We start from the raw sequence: 25,421 nt of genomic DNA on the forward strand, positions 1-25,421 counted from the left end.
GATTTTTCCAAAGTAATTTTTTTTCATACGCACTGCATATTAAATACGGTACTATCATTTACTTATCCAGGTTAAATTTCGGCACCTCAAAGGAACAATGTTTTTATTTACAGTAACGGCAATTCTGCACAGGTTACGTGAGCCCCATAAGTCTTCCTTTTTTTTGCAACCGAAATTTATCATAAAGTCATGAATTTTATATTTTCATGTATTTGTTTTCTAAGGATGGTCTTCAAATAATCGAGGAATGAAATCGTCACCATTTTTCTAGGCCTAATGATGGAAACTTGAAATGAAAAAGTAATATTAATGAATAAGAGATAGGCAATCAAATTTCTTCACAACCTCTCATCCTAATAATGCCCATGAAATGTATAATTTTGTTATTTCTTGTACAATTTTCTCTAACACCATAACTCAGATAGATTTGTCATTATTTATTAATTGTATTTTGTCATTTTGTTATTATATTATGTCGTTAGTGGTTACACAAATAAATGTAATTTAATCTAAGTAACTTTTTATGGTAATTTGAATTGTTTTGTTTACAAACTAATGTTTTTATCTTGATGCATTTATAGTAATTTATATTTTTATTGGGATAATAATAATAAAAATAGGCATTTATATAGCGCCATCTATCTAGAAATATTCTATTCCGAGGCGCGTTGTTATTGTTATTATTACGCCGGCTGCGATTTTTTTTCCCGTACACGGAGCTTGCTGGGTCTGAATAATAAAGTCTGCCTGTAGACATTAGGGTCTGAATCATACAACTATGCAGACTCGTATAGCACCATATAATTTCACGTGGGCTCGTCATACTAGCAAATAGAGTCTGTGTGCAAAGACTACGCCGTGTGCGCTGAATTTGAGAACAAGCCGAAGCACGAGCCGAAGTACAAATTTGGCATAGTCCAAACGCATGCGCACATGGGTTTATTGCGCATTAAAGTACGGAAAAAAATTCGCACCCCGGCGTTAGCTCCAAACTTAAAAACGTATAGTATTTTTCAAACGTTTTTTTTTCTCTTGTCTTTTTTTTACTTTGTATGTTCTTGTTAAAACACAAATACCAATACAAAATACAATATGTCAGTGAAATATTCTATGTTTGTGAGTTTCGTGCGTTCGTACAGGTGCATAAATATTTAATCATTACCGATCACTTTTTATTATTATTATTATTTTTTTTTTTGGGGGGGGGGGTTGGTGGTTATTATTTTTTTTTTTTTTGGTTATTTTTTTTCCGTTCACAAAATAAAATCAAAGGAGGACAACATTACAAAGTCTAATATATCACCAATCATTTCAATCATAATATTCATAATACAAAGGACAAACCTGAACTTCAATAGCTAAACTTTCATATCATTCTTTTACAACCCGTCCTTTCACACGGTAAAAAAGTCATAATTTGACGATTCCAGTGAAAAATGAGGCTAATAATGACGAATATGTAGCACGTGTGAAACTAGTACTAGATAAAAATCATGAACGCTAACTACAATAGCAATCATCACAACGAATTGTAACGAAAAATATGCGAAGCTCTGTTTAGAGCGGATTTCTTATTTTTCTAGATTTCTTTCTTCTTTTTCTCGATAAGAAGAAAAAGCTATGCTTTGGAGCGGCTTTCTTTGCCGTTCTTTTTCTCAATGAGACAAAAGTGCTATGCCTCGGAACGAAAATTTGAGTGTACATGTAAAAATGGGGGTCCCCTCCGCGGCACATACCCACTATGCATTATATACTGAGTGCCCCCCCCCCGGATCCCAAAGAGGCACAACTTCTAATCTGTTCTTTTTAGCAATTATGCAAGATTTGTTATAAAATATACTGAACTGCTGAAAGAGCATGATACAATGTAAAACTCGTAGGCCTATGCCGTTCCATTCATGACAAAATGCATATCAAATTTCCTAAGAACATCAAAGCTTATTTACAAATAGTCAAGTGCAACCTTTTTAAAATCTTACAATTTTTTTCACATGATATATTTAATGTTATAATCAACTTTCAAACTAAGTGAGATTAAGAACATCTAATATCAAGTTAATCAACCTCAGGAAATGATAGTTGTGTACTGGACACCCGTGTTTATACAACAGTTTTTTTATTACCCATACAGTTTTGTTATTGTGCAGACAATTATTGTGTAAGTATTGTTCATTTTAGCGTTTCAATTCAATTTGTTTATATAATTCATAAAATGCAAATCAGATATAATGTGGATGCTTATCACAACAAAAAGTGATCCCCTTGCGTACAAATTATTCGTTATAGCATGGTAAATCAAATTCAGAAAACAATCAAAATCTACAATAGGTCCATTACAACCAAACTACAAACAGACAGAGGTTTTGTGCAATCAAATGCAGATAAAATAACGGTTTTATATTTAGATATGAAAAAGCATGTTGTGAATGTATATTATTTTGTTTCCTATGCAAGAACATTCCATAACTTTACATTGAATAATGGAGGTAGCACGGGCCTATTTACAACTGACAGGCAAAAGATTCATTCGAGCTAACCCATTCTCCAATTTTTAATTTGATTTATGTGATTGACAAAAATGAATGAATATAATTGGCAATCTGACGCTGATTCTAGGGAGGATAATTATAGGACTTTCTTTTTCCAAATGGGGAAGATGTGTCATCAATTTTGGAACTATTTTGACTAGCGGAATAATTAGGGCCATTTTACCGTCTCAGGTGGTGAATTTGATCCTGTCAGGAGTAGTCTTCATACATGCCGATCTGTTTTTAAAGCGAGCCTTTTTGGGTTCAGACATCGAATGTTAGATAACTAGTTTACGGCCAGCTGGGTGCAAATATTATTCTAGTCATATTTGGCGAGTTTCTAGTCGTATTTTTTGTTTTAACTAAAACATAGTTATGTCTGACTAGAATATATGTCAGAAATATGATAATCGGCGATTGTCATATAAGTTGCACCCAGCTGACTACTGGTCTAGTCAATCTGACTGAATTGTTTTAAGAGTTTTTTTGTAAACATTCAACCCTCTAATTTCATCCTCACTTTTATGATTATTATAAGTGCCACGGATGGCACGGATATAGAACATAACCAGACAATCATCTCATAATTTCATCAAGTTCATTCGGTCTTCTTGGGTATGTAAATGAGTTTTAAAATTCAAATACTAGTATCGCATTGTTTTCTATCTCACAAACCATTAGTGTGAATGAGCGAGAATTTTGTAGGCATCCAAAACGTGATCCCACAATTATATGTCGACATAACCTAAATATTATATGAGACCATTTTTGCCATGAAAATGAGGGTCAAAGTTCCGACATCGTTTTTTGCTTTCTTCCCCCCCAAAAAAAAAAAGGAAATTGAGATCGTACTAACATCTAAACCAATGTGTGTGTATGTGGGGGGGGGGCTTATATAAATACAAACACACTCGTCTTCCATTGATATTTATTATTTATATTCAGATCTATATCTTAAAATTATGCATGTTTAATACCGTAGGGGGTCACTGGTGTATTAATACCAGTTCAAGGCATTAACAATTTTCCGAGTTCCTTGCCTACATCGAAAAAGTCTAGAGTGTTCAACCACCTCGGGTGTCTAATGTGTGCTTGTGTTCTCAAGACTCGTTTAATGTCAGATTTTGAAATTATGTGAAAAAACGACTCTCGGAGAGTGAGGGCGTCATAGTGATACTAGCTCACGGTGACGCTATGAAATTGGGATTGTCTCTAGACATGTTGTTTACTGGCACGTTGGCTGATACGGATCTAGTGTTCTGTCCTGTAGACTTGGACCCACTGCCAGCTTGGTCCCCTCGCCTGCAAACCTTTAACGTATCCCTAAACTCCGTCAATCTGGACCAGACGATGATCGGATTCAAGAACTGGTTTGAGCACAGAATACCGAAGAAGACCCGTTCGAGAACGATGTACCAGGCTTTGTCATTAAGTTGCGGAAACCCTTTCAAGAACTCTGTCACTGTCACCGGGAGCCAACACAACCCAGTCGTTCCGACAACAAGGCTGAATGTCACAATGATCTTCTGGTGCAACTTGAACCTCCGCTGGAGAAACGTTTCCGACGCTCCAAGGCTTGTAGACGCAGACGTTATTTTCTGATAGATGATTTTATACAAGGACACAGTAACCACGGTGATAATCAAAATTGTAGATGACAATATCACCTTACCCAGCAAATACAATCTTTCTTTGAAGCGTGAGCCCATTATGTAAAATAACCCGCCTACAAAGACCCATGTCACCGAAAATGCCAGGATCGTTCGAAATGGGGTGATGATTTTGCGATTCCCAAATGGATCAAGATAAAAGATGATAAATCGTTCTATGGCGATAGCAAGGGTAGTGAGTAGCGACATCATCAAGGCTACTAGGAATAGCAGTTGAAAGATGGACACGGGAAACTCCTGCAATGAAATATCAATAATGAAATAAGTTCAAGGTTTGTTAATTATGATAAAAATGTGTATCCAGTGGCCGTCCGTAAAACCCTAAAAAATCTCGTAAACGCCAAGGGAGGGAATGGGAATGCCTTCCAGCACTCCGGACCAATAAACGATCTTACGAGCAAAGTATGGGATAGTGCGCCCATAATTTCTGTTGTTACATTGGTCCAAGCTTTTTTGTTGGCACCTCTGGCCAGAAGTAATTATATCTAAATAAATAGAGACGAATACGCTTAGCAAAACGCTTAAGTTAAAATCTGACAACGAAAATATTCAATTGTATAGTATGAAATTGTGTTAAAACACTGTTATACACACGCCTTCATGAATATGCAATAATAGATGGGCTCATGATATCCTGTCCCCACTATTATTTTTTATGTTCTTACATAAAATCATAATTATTTCATATTTTCATACATGTATGTGTGACATGTCTCCCTGTAACAAAATATGTTGCAGCAATGATTATCTTACACGTTAATTCAATATTCAATAATTATTTTAATTCTTGGAGGACAATATTTGGATAAATATTATTTCATATTTGAAATACAAATTAATAATTTTTTTTGCCATGGCAAAGTACGTGTCTAATCTTTGTATGAATTTATTTTCCCCTCCACAGGGATTTTATTGATTATTCAACATACTAGCAAAGAGTATAATTTTCAAAGACAAATTTATGACAGTAAAATACAATACATTGATACAAATAAATATATTGAACTGCAGGTTCATTAACAAACAAATAAGCATGAAATGAACGATAATAATCGTATTGTACAATCTCACAGGGGAAAAAACAAAGCATTGCTTCATGCAAACTGCAAACACGGATCGTTATTTAAATAAATTTGAAAGCTCCATCATTTTATAGTTTGATTCTTCGATTTGTAATTTTCATTGTTGAAATTATTCTGAAGCGCAAATTTAATATCGTCGAAGGCAGGCCATATCGACACTTTACTTTTGAATTGCGAATCATCTGTCGTACTACTCTCAATAAACAATTCGATACGTAATTATTTGAACCACTGAAACAAAATAAATCATCTTTTTGAGAAAAAAAATTATATTTCCAGTGTGAAAGAATATCCATTTTTAAAACTGATTTCAGATAAATCATGTTAAATGTATGTACATTTAAATCACAAAAAGGACACGATTTTTATCGAGGTAGATTGATTTTAACAATAACTCATTGGTACATAAAATATGTTGCATTATTTTTTTTTTGAATTTTTTTTTTAATCAAACCAACGTAAGATCACAACTGCAGTACAACTTAAGCAATAGAGCAATGCGATTCCCATTGTCATTCATATCGAATATACACTTCCACTTAATTTACATTCCCCTTTTCTTTTCTACATGATTATGTAGGTGTGTAATATGGCAATTACTGTTTTCAACAACAAATGGATCGAAAAAAAAAACATAAAAAGGGGAAAATGTAGGCCTTTTTTGTTGGAAGTCATTCAAAGTGGGGAAATGGGTATACCACTGGCTGATCGGGGTGGGGACGGCACAGCCAGCCCGTGCCTCCTTGAGAGGCACAATTGAAAATTGAATATAAAAATGCAGCTAAAACACAAGTGTGCCCCCTCCCCTTCGGACATGAGGACTTTGTTTTACTTGTCAAATTTATTCGTGGACGGAATGAACTCAATATTAAATTACAATCATTTCTTATACAACTTGAAATGGCGTCACGTATTTCCACTTGTGATCACTAAATCGCTAAACAAAAGATTGTGAATGCTGTGGCCATGCAGTGTCCTACATTGGTGAATGCTTGGATGATTTAAAAAAAAAAACGATTGAGATGGTTGTGATGATTTAATGATGCCTGAGAAAGACATATTGAGTAATGTATTTGAAGAAAGTCCGAATAATGTCTGGCAGAATAATCTTAATGGCATAATTCCTTATTCAACCTCCATAAAGTGCGTCACGGACTGCCTCTTGTGATCACTATCTTTTTGTCTTTTCTCCATATTTTGACGAACGCCAGACCAGCGTAAGCATGTGCATTATTGTAATTATCACCATATATTATTGGCCATAATGATTTATTTGACCTTACCAGCCGTCACGTATTTCCACTTGTCATCGCCAAATAGTTGGACGATGTATTTTGAACAATTCGACTCATCGTCCAACGAAATCAACAAGATCTAACGGAAATTTACTCGGAGTGTTGTACAGTTCAGTCTAATAAGACGAGAAAAGGTATTTTTTTCCATATTCTTTAATACAATGTTATACATCATCCCTGTTTCAAATAAAGAATCCTGAAACCCTTCTTTTCTTTTCTTTTTTCGTAGTTTCTCCAAATTGAATCAGTACTATTGGTGAGCTACACGTACGATAAAATTTCTCGAACATGTTTGGATACAAAGATACTTAAGAAGTCTATTCCCATGGCCATTGCAATATGGCAACATTTTTTTTATTCCTTATAATGTATCTCAACATGAAATGACAAAAATTAAAAAAACTGTGCTGGGCCAAAATCCAAAATGGCCGTCCAAACCCCCCAAAATTACAGTTTTGGCCACAACTTCTTTATTTGGTGGTCTTTTTTCTGGTTTTCACCGTTTTGATGTCTGTTCATATGTTTTTTGGGGCAGGCAATTTGTTTTTCCTATAATTAGTACTTTTAAACCATTATTTATACAGTTAAAAGGTAATTATACCTAAATTTCCAATTTTTATAGCCTTTATTCAGCCAAAAAGTAGGTTTTATCGTCCTTGGATTCTTGAATATTAGATATTACGAGGTCAACAATAGCAAGCAGCTTTATTCAGCTATATTGCTTTTATTCCTCTACTTTGGTTGTACGGGTATTTGTGAAATATATCTTATTAAATAAAAAAAATGTCAATTATCCATAGAGGCTGTAGAGTAAACAATACTGCACAACATAAATGCATTGGCCACCATGACAAGGCCTGTATAAAATATTTTTGTGTTGGTCCTCATCAGAGGTATTTATTACATTAAAATCAATCATCAAACATGTACAATATATACAATTACTTTCACATTTCACAACCTTTTGATTTCATTATACTGTTTTTCTGATATTTTTTATCTTGTTACTCTGTTGCATTGAAATCAATAAACAAAACACAAACAATATATACAATTGGTTTCACATTTCACAGGCTTTTGATTTCGTTGTACTGTTTTTCTGTTAGTTTTATCTTATTACTCTTTTCAAGCAATCTTAAATTAATGACTAATTCTCTCTTGAAATCTGACAACATAGAAAAATAACAGATTTTTTTTAAAGTGAACTGAGCCAACATATAGACTCTATAAATCGTATATTGTGCGAAAACCAAAATTACATTAAGAAAAGCCATGTTTTCATTTTCAACATCGTGGCCAATCAATAATGTTTTCTCATTAATCTGAATATTCACATTAAACTGGATCTTAATGAAATACCGTAGTTTTTGCCAAAATGAATTCACATGTGGACAATACAACAAAACATGATCTAAAGTTTCAATTTGTTTACAATGGTTACAAGTCATGTCTAATGTGATATTCCGTCGAACTAAATTCTCTTTGTACGGCAAAATCCGATGCAGCAATTTGAAATTGTATTGTTTACCTCTGTTATTAGATATTTTTCCAAACTTAAATTTTAGCAATTTGCTCCAATCATAATCTTCTGCAAGTGATAGACTGTCTTGCCAAAAATATAACACCATTGGGTGTAAATCCTTTTTTATATCTACAAAATATGTGTAGAATTGTTTTGTTTTTGATATTGTAATGTCAATTGAGTCACCGGTTTTAATTTGAATAAATTTATCGTTTTTGCGTTGATCATCGTGATTTTCAAGCTGAGCAGTGTTCAACTTATCGAATCAATATTTTGGAAAAGCGGTTTTAATTTTAGCATACTGAAATAAGATACAAAGAGAATTCATCGACAGTAAGTCTGTAATACTCTCAGAGTTTTTCCATGAACCATTTTCAATTAAATGGTATACTTTAACTTTACCCTTATCGTACCATTTTCTGAAATACAGTAACTTGTTTTCATGTTTTATATTCGAATTATTCCATATGATTTCATTTTCAAATTGAGTTCGAATATATCAAGATAGTGAAGTTCAGCCCATGAAGTAAGTAAGTCTGTATAAAATATAGGTAATGAATATTTTTTGCATAATTTGATCATGTCTATAGGAGAACAGTTACATTGAATTGATAAAGGTATACCGCCTAAGTTGTGTAACCAAAACTCACAAATATATTTCCATGGTGGTTCATCACCTCTTACAATTTTTGGTAACCAAGAAAGTGTGATTTCAATCTAGAATCTATATCAATCATACCCAAACCCCCATATTGGGGTGAATTAATAATGTAAGATCTTTTCACTTTTTCTCTTTTAGAATTACATAAAAATGAATGAATTATTTTATTAAGTTCTTTGATATAATTTTGGGGCATTATATAGCATGTGCTTAAGTATATTAACTGTGATACAAGTAACATTTTTATAATAACTATTCTCCCATAATATGTCAGATTTCTCATCCTCCAAAGATTTATAATACGTTTAATTTTATCTATCTTTACAGACCAAATAAGGACATTGAAGTCATTTGTGTTCTTGCATAATACAACACCAAGATATTTAATTGGTTCATCAGACCATTCCAAGTTGCATATACCATTGGCATAACTTTGGTTTTATCTAAATTAAGTTTTAAGCCAGAATATTCCCCGAACTTAACATGCTTAATAGCATCTTGTATTGCGACATTTCCTGCCTGGGTGGAATTAACAAAAAGGGCGGTGTCGTCTGCTAACTGTGAAATCTTTAATTCTTTTGAAAATGGTTCTTTGTGGAATGGAATCTTAATACCACTGATTTTCTTGTTTGACCTTATCTGTGACGCCATGATTTCAACAACTAAAACAAATAACAAAGCCGATAGAGGGCACCATTGCCTTACACCCTTTTCTATCTTAAACTGTTTTGAAATCGAACCATCATTTATTACTTTGCCTCCAGCATTTTTATATAATACTTTAACCCATTGGATAAATGAATCTTTAAAATTTAATCTTGACAGGGTTTCGAAAAGAAAGCTATGTCTCACACAATCAAATGCTTGTTTGAAGTCTAGAAAAAAGTACCAATCCTTGTTGTTCCTAAATTTTGCAATAATCAATATCATCTTGTACCAACCTTAAGTTATCTGAGGCTGAATGCCCCTTAATATAACCTGTTTGATCAAACGAAACAATTTTATGGATTACTCGTTGAAGGCGTTGTGACAAAACTCTCGCTAAAATCTTATATTTAATAATAAGATTGGCCTCCCATTATCTAATACTCTACTATCCCCTTTTTTAAATAACAGTGAGTATACCTTGTCTTTGACTTTCTGACAAACCCCCTTGAGCGTATCCTTCATTTAGACTGTCGATTAGCAAATCTTTTATGTCTGGCCAAAGACATTCATAAAACTCCGAACTCAATCCATCGCAACCAGGTGCCTTATTATTTTGCATTGAAAGCAAAGCTTTATAACACCCTTTTTCGGTCACCATTCCTTCACAACTTAGTGCATCCTTCTCATCTGATACTTTCAATTCAATATTTTTTAAGTATGATTTAATGTTTATATCATTATTGTTATAGCTATTTTTGTATAATTTACTGAAATAATTATTAATAATCTTCATAATTTCTGTTTTCTTTGTAAATGTTTTACCGTTTTGTACAATACAGTTAATCTCTTTTTTCTTGCCATTTATGGTTTCTTCTTTCAAAAAATACTTGGACGACTTTTCGCCAGACTCCATCCATTTTTCCCTAGCTCTAATATACGCACCTTTGCACTTATATGTGTAAAGTTTATCTAATTCATTTCTGATTGTTTCTAACTTATCAATTTCTTTCTCGTTTGGATTTTTATCAGCCTTTTCACTCTGCATATTGAGATCATCTTGTAACTTTGTAAAATAACAATTTCTTTCTTCTTGTTTTTGTTTAGAATATTTCACAGTGACCTCTTTTATTTTAATTTTACACATTTTCCATATAAGCTGTGGACTTTCATTCATGAATTCCATTTTTACTTTATTAATCACATGTTTAATACAGATTATAAAATCTTTTTGTAGTAAGTGTGAATTGTTTACTTTCCAATAACCTTTTCCTTTCCCAATACCACTCAAATTCAACTTTCGCGAAATGGCATTATGATGACATTTAAGTGCTGGGCGTATAAATAGTGTTGTTGAAATTAGCCAGTAATCTAATCTGGAATAAACACCAAAAAACCTCTGTCTCCAAGTAAATTGTTTCTTCGTGGGAAATAATTTCCTCCAAACATCAACCAAATCATTTTTTGAATGAATTTCTTGAAATGATCGGGTGGTTTGTAGACTCGAGATGTGCCACGAGAATCTAAATAAGTTTGTTTAGTATTCCAATCACCTCCACAAATTAATATATCTCCAGGTTTTTATGTTAAACCAATGGAGTAGGTTTTTAAAAAATATGACTTTATCAGAATATTTTGTTGGCGCATAAACATTCAATAATAAATAGCAACAATTGTTATACATTAATCTAAGAGCAACGGTCCTTCCATCATTTCTGGCATAGACGTTTACAATTTCTAGGGGTATTAATATCTTTCTTAATAATATTGAAACCCCTTTGGAGTGGTTAGACCCATTACTAAAAAAACATGCACCATTCTATTGTGATGAAATCTCGTGTTCAAGTTCTTTCGTCCAGTAAGGTTTTGTAAACAAGCAATATCTGTCTTTTGTGCACGAAGCCAAGATATAATTTTGCTTCTTTTCGTTTTATCCCGCATTCCTCTCGCATTCAGGGATATAAGATGAAGAGAAATCGAGTCATCATTCATTGATTTTGAAGTGATTTCATGATCGACTTATACTTTTCCATTTCGTTCGTTGTTCGCTTACAACTTAGTATTTTCCTTTGCACTCTGCTTTTTTGCTTGTTTTCTTTCTTTTCAGTTTCCTTTTAGTAGATGTTTTTCCATTTTTTTGCCTGTCTGGAGTTGGAGTTTCCGGCGATAGTGGTGATTCCTCGTTGTCGCTTGAAATCGAGTAACGGGGTGATTCCATACGTATCGTACGGGACATTTAGAGAACATTTGACATTTTTTAGAAGAAAAAGCTAAAAATATTCCAGTAACTATAGGTGATCATCAAGTACTACCAGAGTGTTAGAAAAACCAACACTTAACATGACTTGAATTCACATCCTGAATAATACAGATTTAAAATAGTAATGTGTCGTACGGACGCAGAAAAAGTGGCTTTCTTTTTAGAAACCTCAAGTTTGTACCCAAAAGTCTTTGAGTTGGGCAGATAAATTTCATAGAAACTGAACTCAAATTGACATTCCAATTACCCAAGAACAAACACATCTTTAAAAGAAAGCAAAATAAACATTCATGAATAAATAAAGCAAATTATAGTTTTCGAAAACATTGTGGCGTACGGGACATTCAAAATGTGTCGTACGGTACTTTCTTACTTTATGTCTCTTTGACTTCAATCACATGATTTGGCTGATGATAATGATAATCCTATCAAACTAAGACATTCATGAGGTTAGAAACAGCTATTAGCTGAATATTTCTGTCAATATATCATAAACAAAATAATGTGTCGTACGGGACACTTCTATGTCGTACGGGACACTTCTGTGTCGTAAGGGACACTTGTGTGTCGTACGGGACACTTCTGTGTTGTACAGGCACTTGCGTTTTGTGCTGGCCAGTGTGAATAAAAAAAGAACTTTTTATCAATCAGAAGGAGCTAAATTCTTCCTTTTTCATGAAAAATCTTTTAATAAGTAGTCATTCAGGACAAAATAATTAAGTAACCTTAAATATATACAATCAGGGGCAATATGTAATTTGTTTTTCATGATGGGAAATGTACAAATGTTCACAGCATTTTAACGAGCTGAAAAACTTGAGGTTTTGTGTGAAGTTATATTTTAGTGAATTAATAACACTATTTAAACAATGAATGAATGAAACTTTGTGTAAATTATGGGCTAAAATGTTATAATTTTTTTTTTATATAAAATGTATATATGCATGGTATATGTCACAACTGTCACTTGTAATTCCACAAAATATTTTTTTTCTAAAGAAATGCGGTTCTACTTTTTCAAACCCATCTGCATTTCATGAAACCATATGGTTTGTATTATTTTCTAGATTTTTTTTAAAACTTGAAAAAGGAGTTTCAATACTGTATATAAAAATAGTGATCATCAAGGGAAGTCCAAATAGATGATCATGATGATTGATATATATTTTTTGTTTTACATCTTATAATAATTCCACATTAGCATGGAAGAGGAAGTCATCTTCCAGGATAGGTTGAAATAATTATAAAGGTTTTCTTTTCATGCTCAATGAAAAGAAATTAACCTGCTCTGATCAGTGAAAATCATCAGTTTAGCTGAAGGGATTCACAAAAGAATAAGCCTACATGAAATCAATTAAAATGTTTAGAATCACCTATTTCATGTTCTATGGATATAAACAAGGTACTTTTCAGTTCACTTTATGTTAAATCAATTAAATGAATTTAAATATGCCTACTATTTATGGTTTCTGAATCCAAATCCTGCAATTAAATGCATTATGTATTGTGTGTCGTACGGGACAACTTTTAATAGGACAATTGAAAATTAAGGGCAGAAATTAGATCCTTATGGGATAAATCGATCACCCATGAGTCAAAGAAAGAGAAACTGATTTTATGAAAGTGCATCATCAAAAATAAAATTGTAGAAAAAACTTTTGCATTGTCATGTGTCGTACGGACATTGCCAAAAAATAGGTTCGGAAAAATCAGGGCTGCCCCTATTATAGATCATAAAAATGTTGTAGATATTATTTAGAACATTCAATGATATATTATTCTATTGACCTGCAATATTTTCAATCTTCTGGTGCTTTGCAAATAATTGTTTCAGGCGGTGTTTGTACTTTACTATTCAAGTAGCAAAATTATTGAAAATTTAAAATTCCATTGTTCCCCCAATTAAAACTATATCTGTCTTCACTTTTGGTTAAAACTCATAATTTTCATAAAATTTAGGTATCATAGTAAAATATTACACTACTTTTGACTTATTGAAAGCATGTTGTAATTTCTGATATTTTTGAAGTTCTAGTGTGGAATCGCCCAACAACTTGTGAATTCATCTTCTCCATCATCACGTGTTGTACTGCGGTGAGAAGCGTATTCGACATCGCTCGATCTTTGACGCGAGACATGTTCCAAAGGAGCAGAACCGGTAGCATAATATAAAATATAGAGTCATAGAAATTAGCTCTTAGGTCTAGAATTAGATGCCTCAGAAATTAAAGATATGTTTTGTCTCAGAAAGTGAGGACATGTTTTGTCAAATACGGCAATTCAGAGGGCGGAGAAAAGTAATTATTAAACCCCACGTCATGGCATTTACACTTTAGCTATTCTAGGCCCCGTTGCGTACAAATTTACCATTATGTTTACTTAATGGTAACGTGCTTGGAATCCGTGATTCTGATTGGCTGTTGATCAGCGTTAGTTACCTGACCCCATAAACATGGGCCAGTTAGACACCACATCCAGGTAATAAAAAGCCTCCAAATGAAGAAGATATGGCTAAAAATGTGGCTGTTGATCAGCGTTAGTTACATTACCCCATAAACATAGGCTAGTTAGACACCACAACCAGGTAATACAAAGCCTCCAAATGAAGAAGATATGCTAAAAATGTGGCATAGGTATATGAAACATAATGAGATATCATTGACATTTGCAACTGATGAACTATTCAACAAATTTATATTCCACTCACCCATAATATATATATTCTTGTTTTCATTTATAATTTTACTAAGGCATGTATTTACATCGTTATTTAAATTAGCTACATTTGAACCAGGATCACGATAAATAATTCCAATGATTATGTTTTTTTTTATCACATTCAATGAATCATGAATTAAGATGGCTACTCCACCACCTCTACTTTTTGTTCTGTCACAGTGAAAAAAAATATAATTTTCCATATGAAATAGTTCTTTTGGCGTTAATGGGTGCATCCAGGTATCACTGAATCCTTATAAAAATTAGAACTTATTTCTTTCGTAGTAAAATCGTGTATATTTTCAAAATTGCAAGCTTCTTGCGTTAAAATGGAGTACACTAAATGCATCATTATCAAAAGTCATTTTAGAATTGAATTCAGCGGTTAACCAGTATCTACTTGGATTATCAAGTACAGGGCAGTTAACATCGGGATCAATATTTGATAAATTATCTGCTTTATTTATGCACATGTTAATTTCACTTTCATAAAACTCATATTGTACTAGTATATCATGGTTGAAAAGGTTGCCAAATACTATATCGGAAAGGTTGTTAAAAGGGAAAGGGGATTCACAAAGTCACATAAAGTACTCAAAGATGAAGGGAATACAATGGAAAAACAAGTAAAAACAATAGAAAAACAAGTAAAAACAATAGAAAAACATGTAATGTCATTGACGAATGATTTAGGAATGTAAAGCAGTGGATGATAGAGAATGTAGCAGAGCAATACCAGTTAACATTTGAATTATACAAAATGGAAGTACGGGCCAATGAACGGTAAAACAAGGTCTCCATGTTATCAAGCAAAGTAGTGTGGAAACGAGCAACACAGCCTCATTTGCATGGGAATTCCATATATTCACGTGCTGTGAATTGTAACTTATTCATTAAAAACAGAATGAATGATAATGTCATCTGAGTGCAATCGTGATTTTTTTTGTGATACGTCTAACAAATAATCAATGAATGGTTCGATTTAAAATGGGAAGAGTTAAAGAGAAAAATGCATAGAAGCAGAGTAGACGAAACGTGTAATGACCTTTTAAAGACTATTAAAGGACAAGTCCACCCCAACAAAAACTTGATTTGAATAAAAAGAGAAAAAAATCAAGCATAACACTGGAAATTTCGTCAAAATCGGATGTAAAATAAGAAAGTTATGGCATTTTAAAGTTTCGCTTATTTCCAACAAAATAGTTATATGAACGAGCCAGTTACATCCAAATGAGAGAGTCGATGATGTCACTCACTATTTCTTTTGTTTTTTATTGTTTGAATTATGCAATATTTTTATTTTCTCGTCATTGTCATGTGAAATGAAGTTTCATTCCTCCTTGAACACGTGGAATTCAATTATTTTAACATTTTGTGCTTCAGGCAAGGAGGTCCTAATCGTCAAATTCGTAAAAAATGAAATATTGTATAATTCAAACAATAAAAAACAAGAAATAGTGAGTGAGTGAGTGACATCATCGACTCTCTCATTTGGATGTAACTGTCTCGTTCCTATAACTATTTTATTGAAAATAAGCGAAACTTTGAAATGTCATAACTTTTTTTTATTTTGCATCCGATTTTGATGAAATTTTCAGCATTGTGCTTGTCTGATTTTTCTCTATTGATTCAAATCAACATTTTTCTGAGGTAGACTTGACCCTTGAGTGACTCATGAATAGGATCATGGAACTATTACGATAGGTCCATGATAGGATACGGTCTTCATATTTCACCAATCTAATAATGCGAGCGCGAAGGGCGAGCTGAAAATTTGTGACATTCTAATCAGAAAACAGGACATTCTAGGCATTTTAAGAAGACGTGTAAAAACATCCTTTTGGAATCAAACCGTTGCTGTGTAAACACTAATTGGTGTTGTATTAACAATTCTGATGTTAGCCCAAAACCAAAGAGGTGTTAACCCAAAACCAAACAGATGTTGTTTCAACATTTCTCTGGTATGGTCCATTCTGGTGTTGAATGAACTCCAGGGTTTTTGCGGTGTACTTTTCCTAATTTCTTACTGGAATGTGAACGACTAGTACTTACCGACTGAGTAAAACAAAAATAATAAAAGTAGTCACAATAAGGAATTCTTCATAATATATTTTTATAGTTCATTTCATGAATATTGTAAAAGTTCATGTCATTAATAATTTGCTAGCGCCATTATGAGGCTGCGACAAATGCAAGGAATGCTCCCAAAGGATTGGAAATTGTGCGCTTTTTGTGTTGATACGAATCCAATGACCGGGTTAGTATGCTGTAAAGCGCTTTGAGCCATTATGAAAGAAGCCTATAAAAAACTATCCATTGTTATTTATTACTATGATTCTTTCCAGTCAAACATTCCCCCCTCTCTCTATGTAAGGCATATTTAATATAGCGCCTTTCTTAATAAAATATAAAGGACCAGGGGGTCATTCCCAGAAAAAGGCACCAATTGATTAGGGGGGGGGGTTCGTAAAAATGAAGTCTACAGAATGGGTTGAAAGATGCAAAGTGTGAAAGTTCCATGTATGGGAAAATGGCAACAGAAAAAGGGAAAGTCGCTCTTGCGTCAGTTTGAAGTACTTTGCGGATTAACTCAAGCACTGTATATCAATGGCACGAAAGTTAATAATTAGCATTGTCCACTTATGTTACTCAATAGTTTATAAATATCACTTTTGAAATGAATAAAATAGAAATGCACACAATTCATTTGAAATGTGGTATCAATAATTTCATTTTACTGAAGCAAAAATGTTTGCAAGATGGAAAGAAATATTCAATATTGTTTTTCAGAAGCGGTATGTTAGTAAATAACATAGAAATGTACCGTAATAATCATTGCACATCTTTCGTTCAGTTTAATGTTCATAATTTCAATGAGGCAACCACAAAATAACTTAATATCAATATCTGAGATTCTAAGCAATGCATGACCAATTCTGCGAATCCTACGATACTTTACCATGAAATCCTCGAGTGGCATTTACCCTTGTCAATCTTCGTTACGGAAGTTACATCAAGTTACAAATTACAATACTTATTCGTTAGCTTAGGAAAATCCATATTTAGATATTCGTATAACATTTTCTTTAATAATTCAAAATAAAGTGGAACACATTGCTTGCTTCCCCCCCAAAAAAAGAGAGATGTTTGAAACAGAACAGGAACGGACAACAGTTTCATTTTTTTTGGTCGGTGTTCATAGTTGGAATGGGAAAACCGAAAAACCGGTTTACAGAGATGTAGTTCATCTTAAAAATATGATCCTAAACAAAATATACCAATCTCAGATCCTTTACCAGGATGAGTTCTTTTGGGTTACGAGGAACCCTACCACTTGCCAACACCTGAAGAGAGAGAGCGAAAGGACACGAGGAAATCGATAATAAAAAAGGAAGGTGAGTGAAAAAGGGGTTCAAATTGGCATTTGTAAGTTGATATGCAAAGATTATTAATAGAATCTATATGATCTTATCGCGATTTTTTAGTGTCATTATTTTGTTTCAGCAAGATGCGTTTTCGGCATGTTCGGGATTACAAAAAGTTGTGAATGGTAAAAATGTTTGATTGGCGAGATATGTATTTCATTCCTAAATTCCAACAAACCGTGAGTGTTTGAAATACCACTTTTCTATGTTTTCAGCGCAGCAGACTTATATCAATTATATCAGCGCTTTTCATGCGCATTAATTATTTTCTTCTAGGCTGAAAATGATATGATTTGAACAGATAAAAATAAGACAAACAAAAAATGTCAAAAAATACTCTAAATATCTTCAAAAACGGACAGGGAATAACGAAGTTATGCCATTATTTTATTGAAACAGTGCATAATATGAATATTAAGAGCTAATCGATGATGTTCACAATCCCCTCTTGTTCTTGTATATTTTTATTACATTTAAAAAAAAATCTATATCTTTATTTCAAAGCATGCTTAAAATGTCTGGTTTTCATATTGGAATGACACATATTCTCAGCTCGCACTTCGTGCCTGCATCATTTCCTTATAGCGAGACATCCATCATTTGTATAATTACAGAAAGTTAATAGAACGTCCCATTTGGGGGTTTCAACCTCAAAAGGCGCGCTTTTCACATTTGCAATTTATATTTTTATTGGATATTATCTTCTTAGATTAAAACATCCATAGATTTCTTCTTTTTTTTCAGATAAATATATGATAAATTTCAGCTCTCACTTCGTGCCTGTATCAATAATTATACATTTAGACACCCATCCTTGTAATTGGTACAAAAATTGTTTCGAAATCAATGTCAAGCTCTCAGGTCATCACACACAAAACATCTCACAATTTGCATTCGAATTAATAGTTTATCCAGATAACATCCTGGGGCGGTATTCTGAAAACGTTCGTATCTCAATTTTTTTTCGTTTCTACGTCACGTTCTCAAATTGGTATTCTGAAAACGTTCTTATCTTTTGTTCTTATCTTGCTTTCCATCCTATGACAATGACAATTATTTATTTACCCATGTCACCCTAATTCGGGTATTGGGGACACTATCATAGAACATAACATATTCAAAATCATTTCAATTATATTTACAAAGTATTTACAAATATATATATACAATCACATGTTTACAGAGTAATGGAATAAATACTACATGAAATTACTTTAGAGACGTAACGGTAAGTGAAAGGAATGATGTGTCTCTGTTGAGAGAAGGAGGAGAGACAAAATAGGAAAAGAATGAAAAACAAAAGGGGAAGAGAGAGAGAAAAAAGAAAATAACAAAAAGACAAATGATTGTAATAATCATTAAAAAAACAGTACTAACAACAATGATAATAAATAAATACGAATGAATGCGTGTTATAGGATTGAAAAAGTCGGAACTGCAATGCAAAGGCACCGATAAGTGAATTTAACGTAGATATACAGTGCGTCCCACAAAAAACGAAACCGAGATTTATCGTTGATTTATCACAACTTAATCACAAATACAATAGACAAATGACCTACCATGTTTAAGCTTAGAATCTCCTCTTTCATTAGGAGTGGGCTATACATGGGTCAAAAATACTTTTTTTGGAATTTTAATATGGGAACAGTTTTTTTTTTATTCCCTGTAATGTATCTCAACATGAAATGACAATATTTTTTGTCTTGGGTCCGAGAAAAAAGTGTGCCGGGCCAAAATCCAAAATGGCCGCCAAAACTACCCAAAATCACAGTTTTGGCCACAACTTCTTTATTTGGTGGTCTTTTTTCTTTGGTTTTGGTGTCTATTCATATGTATTTGGGGGCAGGCAATCTGTTTTTCCTATAATTAGTACTTTTAAACCAATATTTGTAGAGTTAAAAGGTAATTATACCTAAATTTTTTTCAATTTTTATAGCCTTTTTTCAGCCAAAAGTAGATTTTATCGTCCTGCGGTTCTTGGATATTAGATGGTACGAGGTCAACAATAGCAAGCAGCTTCATAGAGCTATATCGCTTTTATTCCTCTACTATGGGTTTTACGGATATTTGTTAAATATATCTTGAATAAAAAAAAAATGTTAATTATCCATATAGGGGCTATACAGTATACAATGTACTGTACATACTGCACTGCATAAATGCATTGGCCACCATGACAAGGCATGTATAAACTATAGTGTTATACATGTAGAAATGAGCTCTTAGGTTTAGAATTAGATGCCTCAGAAATTGAATATATGTTTTGTCTCAGAAACTGAGGACATGTTTTGTCAAATATGCTAATTCAGGGGGCGGAGAAAGGTAATTAACCCCACATCATGGCATTTACACTGTAGATATTCTGGGCCCCGTTGCATAAAAATTTACCATTATGTTAACTTAATGGTAACTTACATGGAATCCTTGGCTCTGATTGGCTGTTGATCATAGTTACCTGACCCCATAAACATAGGCCAGTTAGACACCACAACCAGGTAAAAAAAGCCTCCAAATGAAGAAGATATGGCTACATGTAGATATGTGATGTACACGTGTATATAATATGTGATATTTTATGTGCAATTTACGTTGCTCGTTTCATCATGTTTATCAGCTGACAAGCAATCAAATTCACAATCTAATTTTAAACCTTAAGAGCTTATTTCTATGACACTATACATGTAGTTTATATAAAGGCCTTGTCATATGTCATGGTGGTCAATGCATGGAAATATGCAGTGTAGTATGTACAGTAACAGTACATTGTATACTGTATTGCCCCTATGGATAATTAACATTTTTTTATTTAATAGATATATTTCACAAATATCCGTAAAACCAATAGTAGAGGAATAAAATCAATATAGCTCTATGAAGCTGCTTGCTATTGTTGACCTCGTACCATCTAATATCCAAGAACTCCAGGACGATAAAACCTACATTTGGCTGAAAAAAGGCTATAAAAAATTGGAAAATTTAGGTAGAATTACCATTTAACTCTACAAATAATGGTTTAAAAGTGCTAATTATAGGAATAACAAATTGCCTGCCCCCAAATACATATGAATAGACACCAAAACCAAAGAAAAAGACCACCAAATAAAGAAGTTGTGGCCAAAACTGTGATTTGGGGGGTTTTGGCGGCCATTTGGGATTTTGGCCCGGCACACTTTTTTCTCGGACCCGAGACAAAAAATATTGTCATTTCATGTTGAGATAAGGTAAAAGGAACACAAAAAAACTGTTCCCACAGTAAAACCAAAAATCACCCATTTATAGCCCACTCCTACTTTCATCTGAAATTACTTATATTATTTCTCATTCACGCATGAGTGAGCAAAAACAATTTGAAAAGGGGATACCAAAAAGTCACTTGGCGGGCCGTATCTGGGTTTTAAAAACAAAACCACATTTTCAAAAAGTTCAATATCTGCCCTTTAATTTGATACCTAAATTCCAGAATATGGTCAAGAAAGTTCTGGTTATTTGAAATAAGGCTTGAATTTCAATAATTTCATAAAATGAAGAGGTTTTACAGGCTAGCGTTCAAACTCACTCGACACTCTGTTTTGTTGACGATCAGCCATGCATTAAGTCTTTTGTTACCGTGCGATAGCCATGATAGCTTCTGTGGGAAACCGATGGAAAACACGTTTATTTAATGAAATTATGGAAATACAAGCATTGTTTCGATGGATCATAACTTTTTTATTTCTTAATCATTTTCTGTGATTAAGGTATCAAATAAAAGAGCAGATATTGAACTTTTTAGTCATGTGATTATCTTTTTGAAATTTAGATATCCCCCGCCAAATGAGTTTTTTGCATCCTTTCTTCTAATTGCTTTTACATGCACACTCATGCGTGAAAAAGGAATAATCAAAGTAATACCAGATGAAAGAGGAGATTCTAAGCTTTACATTGGTAGGTCATTTGTCTATTTCATTTTATGATTAAGTTGTGATAAATCATCGCTAAATCTCGGTTTCGTTTTTTTCTAGGACGCACTGTATATAATTCTAATCTATATTGGACTTTGGCATAAAAATTGATAAAAATTATTTTAAGAAATTAGAGAGAATTAAGATTTATTTTTCCTTTACCTAATTATTGTTTATTTACATATATACATGGAGGTATTTTCAAAAAGAAAATGTTAACATAAATATTTTATTTATTTATTTATTAAACTTATCCATTATAATGCTACAAAATGCATTATGGTACAACGTAGACCTTAATTTAGAAGCATAGCTGCCGTTGAAAATTGTATTTATTATAAAAGATGGCTCTAGGCACTGAACCTTTAACAGAACTGCCAAAGTGCATTTTTTAAGGTGCGTTACTGATTTTAAAGTTTTTCAGTTATACATTTATTTCTTTTTTTAGAATAGTCCTTCATTTCCGAGTAATAAGGAAACACATATGATAATTTCTTAAATAAATTATTAAATAAATTATTATTTAATGAATATCACTCTACTTGCACTGTCTTGCAGACACATCATAAAATATCAGTCAGTTTGAAAGGGAGAAAAATGTGGCAGTATTCGTTACAGAGGTTAAAATGAATTGGGGACAAAGTTAAAAGTAAAAATAATCACAAATCGATCATCAAATACTATCCTAAGTGCTATATGTCACACAGCTACAGCAAGCTGCCCTCACCAGACATCAATGTAAGAAAAATAGGCTACATAGGAAAGAGAATGATTGTCAAATCTAAAATGACAATGTCGATTTTAACAAAAGGCAAAAATAAAAGCCTTTTGTAATAGAATTAAAGCTATACTAGCCACTGGTCGCAAATGCCTTGTGGAGCTAGTCTATTATTCTTATTGCCTTGATAATATTTTTGGAGAAAAGTTCAGGGTGTGAAGCTAGCGGCCCTAAGATAGTCGAGACGCGGTTTTGTGTGATTTGTGACCTCTTATTTTAGAATGGCCCAGCCTGGACGCTTATACTTACCCACTGACTAATAAATTTATTAGAAGGCATCACAATTCATGAATTCTTCATAATTTGAATGTTTTAATATACACGTCATACTGACATTGCCTGTCTAATATATATATATAGAATATATTGCACCATATTGTACTTACCCACTGAGTAATAAATTTAATAGAAGTCATCATGATAGAAAGTGATGCGACGAAATCACAAAAGGACAGGTGAAAGATGAAAATATTTTTGGTTTTGCGTAAGGCCCCGAAGCTCAAAATTGCACCCATTGACAGGAGGTTCAAAATCACGCCAAACACTGAAAGTGAAAGTGGAGTTACCCAGTGCACTAGCGATGTATACACGAAGGCCATTGGGGAAAAATCAAACCTCTAAAGCTAAGCCAACTTAAGGTTTGTGAAATTTACTTAGTTGAGGTCTATTGAACAGTTGAGCGAAAAGTAGCTTGGCACAGATCACCACGATCTCGGCTTCTGAATCGAAACGGAGATTAGATTAACTTTACACATGTACATATTTTAACGCAGATAAATCTTGTACACATTTCACATACGAGATATGTTGATTATAGAAGCCCGGCCTTATTTTCATTTTGAACGTGCGTAAAGATAATCAAGTGACTCCAATTGCCACTTAAAGACCGCGGCTGTATTCTTTGATATATTTATTTCAAGGCCTAGAATCTAGAAATGTAATTATCAGCTGTTTAAAGGTCGATCAATTCCACCCCTGACCAGAAAAAAATGTTGATTTGAGCCAAAAGAGAAAAATGAAACAAACATAACACTAACTTTTATCAAAATCGGATTTGATATTATACAAAAAAATGCATGCTTAGGAGTGTAATAGGCCTATACCATTTTTGTCTCGCCTGCGTAGCGGAACGAGACATATATGTATCACTATTTCCGGCGTCGTCGTCGTCAGCAATTGTGTTGTACACCCAATAACGTTCTATAGCTTCGGGGTGGGATAACCAAATTCATACCAGAGGTCCATCTCCTGAAGGCACAGGTCAAGTTCGAATATGAGTCGAATTTGAATAAGGTCAAAGGTCAATGAACTTTCCATAACTTGCACTGGCTATGTTGTACACATAATAACTTTCTATATCTTCGAGGTGGGATCACCAAATTCATACCAGGGCAGCATTTCATGAACGGACTTGTCGGACGTTTTATCCGACAAGTCCCATTTTATCCGACAGTTACCATAGGAACAGTGCCTCTCAGCCAATCAAAATCATGGGAAGATGTCAGATCTGACAACTTGTCGGATGAAAATATTGATGAAACGCTCCCCAGAGGTCTGTCTCCTGAAGGCACAGATCAAGTTCGAATATGAGTCGAATTTAAATAAGGTCAAAGGTCAATGAACTTTCCATGACTGGCACTGTGCTATGAAGTACACACAATAACTTTCTATATCTTCGAGATGGGATCACCAAATTCATACCAGAGGTCCATCTCCTGAAGGCACATGTCAAGTTCGAATATGAGTCGAATTTGAATAAGGTCAAATGTCAATGAACTGTCCATGACTGGCACTGTGCTGTGTACGTTGTACACAATCACTTTCTATAGCTTCGAGGTGAGATCGCAAAATTCATAACAGAGGTCCATCTCTTAAATGTGAAAATGTGAGCCGAATTCGAATAAGGTCAAAGGTCGATGAACTTTCCATGACTGGTACTGTGCTGTGCTGTACACACAATAACTTTCTATATCTTCGAGGTAGGATTGCCAAATTCATACAAGAGGTCCATCTTTTGAAGGTGCAGGTCAAGTTCGAATGTGAGTTGAATTTGATTAAGGTCAAAGGTCAATGAACTTCCCATGACTGGCACTGTGCTGTGCTGTACACACAATAACTTTCTATATCTTCGAGGTAGGATTGCCAAATTCATACAAGAGGTCCATCTTTTGAAGGTGCAGGTCAAGTTCGAATGTGAGTTGAATTTGATTAAGGTCAAAGGTCAATGAACTTCCCATGACTGGCACTGTGCTGTGTTGTACACATAACTTTTTATATCTTCGAGGGGTAGGATTGCCAAATTCATACAAGAGGTCCATCTCTTGAAGGTGCAGGTCAAGTTCGAATGTGAGTTGAATTTGATTAAGGTCAAAGGTCAATGAACTTTCCATGACTGGCACTGTGCTGTGTTGTTCACACAATAACTTTCTATAGCTTCGAGGTGGGATCATCTCTTGAATGTGCAGGTCAGGATCGAATGTGAGTTGAATTTGATTAAGGTCAAAGGTCAATTAACTTTCACACTACTTTGTTCCTCTAATGACATGAACTTTATAATTTAATACTTTTTAACATTTTACTTCAGAACTCAGTACTCTCTATACATGAACCAGATTTTGTATTTTGTTTATTCTTTAAAAACTGCTGTTATTTATTTAATGTTCTTGGCACCATTAATATTCACACAAATTTGCCAATACAATAGAAAAGCTGTCAAAGTTTCTTAAATGTTACCCTTCAGATTTGCTGTATGTGCATGTTCTGGTAATACTGTAGACTGTACAAAACAAATTCAGAAAAGTTATGCCCCTACCATCATCCAACATAATGCTAAAGATTGGCATTTCATCACACCTTAATAATTAATTTAATTTTACAATTTTACTCACATTAT

General features: G+C 33.5%; 1 protein-coding gene across 1 annotated transcript; it reads right to left on the bottom strand.

The window, feature by feature from the left end:
• Positions 1-1,578: 1,578 nt before the first annotated feature.
• LOC121428013 lies at positions 1,579-23,310 on the bottom strand. The gene is made up of 2 exons (XM_041624593.1): positions 22,915-23,310; positions 1,579-4,435 (listed from the first exon to the last, which is right to left on the bottom strand). Exons 1-2 carry the CDS (start codon positions 23,125-23,127, stop codon positions 3,710-3,712), a joined length of 939 nt encoding a protein of 312 aa, XP_041480527.1. The 5' UTR covers positions 23,128-23,310; the 3' UTR covers positions 1,579-3,709.
• Positions 23,311-25,421: the final 2,111 nt, after the last annotated feature.

Source organism: Lytechinus variegatus, chromosome 14, assembly GCF_018143015.1.
Source record: "Lytechinus variegatus isolate NC3 chromosome 14, Lvar_3.0, whole genome shotgun sequence".
NCBI lineage: Eukaryota > Metazoa > Echinodermata > Echinoidea > Temnopleuroida > Toxopneustidae > Lytechinus > Lytechinus variegatus.